The sequence below is a fragment of the Panicum virgatum genome, chromosome 6N (genome assembly GCF_016808335.1).
Source record: "Panicum virgatum strain AP13 chromosome 6N, P.virgatum_v5, whole genome shotgun sequence".
NCBI lineage: Eukaryota > Viridiplantae > Streptophyta > Magnoliopsida > Poales > Poaceae > Panicum > Panicum virgatum.
The window spans coordinates 4,196,494-4,202,111 of record NC_053150.1 but is presented as its reverse complement, the minus strand read 5'-3'; the positions used below and the strand labels follow the sequence as shown (position 1 = coordinate 4,202,111).

The window sequence follows — 5,618 nt, the reverse complement described above, 5'->3', positions numbered from 1 at the left end:
TTTACACCCTCAAACTATTGCAAATAGTCCGATTTCCAATCTTGAACTACAAAACAGGATAACAGATGCTATCCAACTATCGAAATTAGGCAAATTTGACACTTAGGATGGTTTTAAAGATGGTTTTGTAATTTATAAGAAAATACAAAAAATCTAATTAGATCTAGAAAAGCAAAACTAATTCATTTCAAATCAGAAAAATATGAAACTAGTACCAAAATGTTTCTAAAAATATAACATATCTATTATCCTTCTATGTGAATCTTAGCTATTCAAAAATAATAGACATAACTAACAAGCAATCAAATATTATGAATATAAAAAAGTTGGATATGAATAACTGACAAGTATCGTACCCATAGATAGATTACATTTTTAGAAACTTTATATACATATTTCATATGTTTCTTTAAAATAAATTACTTATGAATTTTGTAGTTTAAATTTGAATATTTTTAATTCTTACAAAATGGAAAACTACCTTTAAAACCATGCAAGGGGCCAAATTTTCCCAGTTTGAACAGCTGAATAGTCTTTGTTATCTGGGTTTGTAGTTGAATCTTTATGATAGTTCAAGGGTGTAAACCAAACTTTTTCTTTTACCAACTTTTTAGGTTGACCCAATGACCCAAAATATATATAACTTATCCCTAGTCAGAATAACAACGAAAAAAAGAGTAAAGTTGCTCATTGGATCATTGTACGTTTCATTTAACTTCATTGGGACAGCCAACAAGCCCATGGCTTCGTTTCTATGAATTTCTAAAATTTACACCCAATTCGTGAACCTTTCAAACATTCTCTTGGAATTCGGATATCTTTTGTATTCTGCTCCTTTTCCGGATGATATTACAAGCTATAAAATTTCGAATCAATAATCTACATACGTGAAGGCATGCAAAAACTCAGTGGCATCCCCCGCCCTACTAATTAAACTAACCTTGTACTACTACTTGAGTTTGTTTCAATTTAAAACCCGATCAACATAGTTGTTGAGCTAACCATAACAATCCAGTGTTACTAATAAATGAGCCCATTCAAATCAAATGTAAGCGTCTGACGGCTTTGGCTAGTAAGCATAAAATCAGGTTTTATAGACACTAAAAATGCTATAAATAGTTATCCTGGGCCTCAACCACATATAAAATTCATATCGGATAAATCAGGATCACCTGCAAATGAACTGGAGGATCGGATGTGTGCAATCCTTTACAAATGCTACAATTCAGTCTAAGAACAAGCTGGCGGCGTCTGCATTTATCTGTCCGCAAAAGGCCTTTGATTTGTAGTGTAGTCGTCACAACCAAGCAGGGCCGGTTCCTCGAAGAAATCCGGCATCGGACATCCCACCAATATTCTTCTTATATGGCTGCTGTACTTGGGTTAGCTTAGGGCAGCCGGATACACTGACGCACTCTATGGATGAAGGGATGCCCGATCCACCAATGGACGACAACTTGTGGCAGCAAGCGAGAAGCAGGAACCTGAGCGTGTTTCTGCAGGGGATCAAGTCCAACGGGATCGACTCGATGTTGTGACATGAAATCAAGCAGAGTACCGTGAGAGAGGTGACCTTCTCTAGGGAAGAAATGAATGATCTGTCGAGCTGACCGCAGGACCCAATACAGAGCCGTCGGAGTGCGGGGGGCAAAGCCATTTTCTGTCGATGCGGGTGCACCAAACTGCGACAACTACAGAGTTTCAGATCTCGGAGGTGAAGGAATCCAACAAAACCATCGGCAGGTATAGACTCTAGATTGTCACATTTCTCGAGCAATATGGACTCGACGGATGGCAGGTTCCTCGGGACCAAGAACTGATCAAGATTTTTCAGCCCGTGGCATCCGACAATGCTTATGTCAGTGAGGTGTGTAAAGGCACCGGATGCAATGCTATGGCAGCAATTGGTGCTGCTGCTTGCATGCCGACCCGTTGAACCACCTTGTGTACCGCTTGCAAAGTGGGGGATTGATAAAGTTTCGAAGTAAAGACAATCTGAAAGCTGCAGGCTTCTTAAATTTTGCAGGTTTTTTGGGTTAAGCCAGCTTGGTAGCCTATCACCCCAAAAGTGATGGACCTTAAGGTGTTCAATTCTCTCATAAGGGCACAAGCCCTCAATCACTTCATTCTCACCGGGTCTCAGCGTCCAAGTATCGTGATTAATTCGCCAGTGTAGATTCAATTCCTTGAGGTATTTCTTGTCAACGAGTCTAGCCTCAGCAGCCTCCTCCTTGCTCTTCACAGTATGAATTGATCTGATACATAGTGTTCCTCTGAGCTGATTCATGCCCTTCAGCTCTTGAAATCCCCCATTCTTTCTTACAACTGTAAAATAGCTCAAGTTCCGAAGGCAACATAGATTTCCCAGTCCACGTACCTTCGATAGGGCCAGAGAGGCTTTCATTGGCAATGCTAGTCGACGCAAGTTGGTCAGCTTTATTACATCCTGATGAATTGTTCTCAGACGTGAACGACTTGCATCAACAACTTGCAGGCTGTAAAGGCGCCAGAATTTTGCTGGCAGATCTTTCACATGGCTATGCGATATATCCAAATAACGGAGGCTAGTAACCTCACATATGCTTTCAGGTAGATCCTCCAGCTTGCAACCTCTTAGGCTCAAAAACAGGATGTTAGAGAGCTGACTGAACCAGGTGATCTTAACGTCCAATTTTGTGCCAAACCTAAGTGAACGCAATTTATTCAAATGTTGAAAGCCTTCCATTGTGCTCAAGGATTTACCATCCACCTCGACTGACATATGGCGAAGTTTATGTACCACTTTGCTCAAATCTTTCATCAAGAAGCATTCGTGCATGGAAGCTTGCTGCGCAGTACCATGGATCAAGTCATGCATTACATATCTATCCTGATCAGGGAACTTTGGATCAGTTTGGAAAAGACACCTTCCTCTCAATTCATCCAAGTACCTAATCCCCATGTCTTCAAGATGCATCCTCCCCTGTGGTGCAATAAAGCCTTCTGCCACCCAAATGTCAACGATCTCATGTCGTTCAAAGCTATAACCTTTCGGAAACATGGAGCAAAATGCAAAGCATCTCCTAAGTTCATATGGGAGATGCAAGTAGCTCAGCCGAAGGGCTGGTAATATCTCGCCCTCTTTTTGTTCTTGCTCCCATAATTCACTGTTGTTGATTACCATCCAAGGTTCCTCAGTTAGATTACTATTCAGCAAATGTCCAAGAGTTTTGGCAGCCAAAGGATTACCACACAACTTGGAGGAAATGCTCCGGCCAATGTCTTGCAAGTGAGGATATGACTCTGGGTGCTCTTTATCAAATACACATTTCTTGAAGAATTCCCAAAATGTATCAGCAGGCAATCCTTCGAGTTGGAGAGGTTTACAATTGCTGGTGGCGACAAGGTGAGCAATGTTTCTGTCTCTTGTAGTCACCAAGATCATGCTACCTTCAAGTCCATGACGCAACTGTGCATAAAAGTGCTCCCATTTCTGTTGGGAAATCTCCCAAATATCATCCAGCACCAAAAGGAACTTTTGACTCTTCAGTTTCTCCTTCAGTTCTGCTTGAAGACCACGTAAATCGCACGGTAAGTCAATGCTTGGCTCAGAGATGGTCTTGAAGATCTCCTTTGTCATTCTTTCATCATCGAAGAGGTCTGAAACACAGACCCATATCCTCACAGTAAAGTGGGCTCTCACCCTTTCATCATTGTAGATTAGCTGAGCTAGGGTGGTCTTCCCGATCCCGCCAATGCCAAAAATCGGCAAGACAGAAACGTAGCCAGTGAGGATGGTAGTCTCAGTGAGTCCAGCGCCGCTGCTACGGTCCCCTTTAATAAGTTGCTTGGCTGATTTGCGTGTAGATGCAAGGGTGCCATGGCCTGCTGTTGCTGTGCTCTTTCGTTTAGACGACCCTGCAGACGTACTGCCCATAGTGAGTGGCATGCCCATTTGTTTGATCACCTGATCAATTTTGTCCGTGTGGTCAATGGTCTCAGTCACACCCAGCATCTCTGGCCCTGTTTGGTTTAGCTCTAGTACTACTAGCACACAATTCCCGAAAAAAGAATCTTTAATGCATGGAGTCCTAAACGAAGTTTATTTGCAAAACCTTTTCACGGATGAGTGTAACTTTTCACGACGAATCTAATGATAGTAATTAATCGATGATTGGCTACAGTGATGCTATAGTAACCATTCTCGAATCGTGCGGTCAAAAACCTCATTAGGTTCGTCTCGCGAAGTAGTACAGCGCTGTGGAGTTAGTTTTGTAAATTAACTTTATTTAGTACCTCTAATTATTGGTCAAAATTTTTGTGCTACTTGTGCTATTTTCATCCAAACAGGGCCTCTATCACTTCATTCCGTTCCGTGTCACGGCCAAATACTTCGGAAGCTGTGATTATTTCAGTTGTTATCGGCATGACCTTCTCCGGCACAACATGGAGACCCATCCTATTGAGCTCTTTCTCAACCTCAGCCATAGCCTCGTCGAGCTTATCTTGGGTCTCCCTTACCCTCTTACTGCTGCCATGGAGAAAATGTGTTGCATTATTCACAAAGGATGAGTAGAGTTGACCTGCCCTGCTCCGGCCGGCGTCCTCAATCTTCTGCCGCTGCGCCTGGTCTTCGAAATCGCGGAGAAGGTCCTCGGCATCGTAGGTGGCGTACTTGAGTTGCAAGAAGAGTTTGTCCAGCTCCTTGTCCTTGAACATGCCCCACTCGCTGCGACTGACGAGCAAGCGAGCGGAGGGCAGCTTGGTCTCGAGTTGCTGCAGCGCTTTTTTCACCTCCGCCGGCGCTTGGACCATGCTCACCACGAACGAAAAGATGCCTTGCACGGTATCCATGGTCCCGCGGCAGCCACCAGTTCCTCCCCGCTCCCTTCTTCCCCTCCGAAGTTAGCAGCAACAGCTTGACGTCGGCGTTGACCGGATCTGGAGAGATCGATCTGTGGACGGCGACGGCCCTTCGGCAGACCGAGGAGCGAGGAGACACTGAGCTGCGAGGGGGAATGCTCCAGAATCCTCACATTGACTATTCACGCATGTGTGTAGCCAGCGGTGGTGGGCTGGTGGCCGCCGGTGAGCTTAGCTTTCGCCTCACCGTCGGCCGGGTGATCTCACTGGAGGGCGGAGAAAGTGATAAGGCATGTAGTGTGGCCGTGGAGGGTAAAAGTGGGCGTGAGCACCAACGTGGACATTCTCAGTTCAATAATTCTTTTTGGAACAGAACCGGATTTTTCCTAGGTGAGCTTTTTTTTTAAATGAGAATATTTTATTAATTTCAAGAAGTTACATCGAGTGGATACAACGACTTGAAACCGTTCCCAGCCTCTGTCCATTGGGCACACAGCCTACTAGATTTAAATTTAACAGACACATTAATGACTTTCGATCCTGAGACTAGAACGCCACCCATGTGCCTGGGTAAAAAAATCCTTCGCCACCCGCTCCAACCACCGAGAGGCCACAACAAGCGCCTCTTGGGAAGTAAGCTGTTGTAGGGTAGCCCATGTACGAAGCCAACATGTAGTCATGTAGATAACCTGTAAAAAATAAGATTGTTTGTTTTCAAATATAGCGTCATTCCTGCAGAGCTAGACAGACCAGCACATGGCTGCCACTCCCACCAT

The 5,618-nt window shown here is 44.0% G+C and overlaps 1 protein-coding gene across 1 annotated transcript; it reads right to left on the bottom strand.

Moving 5' to 3' along the window:
• Positions 1 to 1,017: 1,017 nt before the first annotated feature.
• On the bottom strand, positions 1,018 to 5,141 carry LOC120677656 (disease resistance protein RGA2-like). The gene is made up of 2 exons (XM_039958831.1): positions 4,333 to 5,141; positions 1,018 to 3,994 (listed from the first exon to the last, which is right to left on the bottom strand). Exons 1-2 carry the CDS (start codon positions 4,831 to 4,833, stop codon positions 1,298 to 1,300), a joined length of 3,198 nt encoding a protein of 1,065 aa, XP_039814765.1. The 5' UTR covers positions 4,834 to 5,141; the 3' UTR covers positions 1,018 to 1,297.
• Between the last annotated feature and the right edge of the window lie 477 nt (positions 5,142 to 5,618).

Excerpts from the sequence above, each read along its gene's own strand:
- LOC120677656 (XM_039958831.1), bottom strand. The coding sequence starts at position 4,833 with ATGGATACCGTGCAAGGCATCTTTTCGTTCGTGGTGAGCATGGTCCAA. Across the intron at positions 3,995-4,332 it reads AACGGAATGAAGTGATAGAG|ATGCTGGGTGTGACTGAGAC; the intron begins GCCCTGTTTGGA and ends ACAGGGCCAGAG.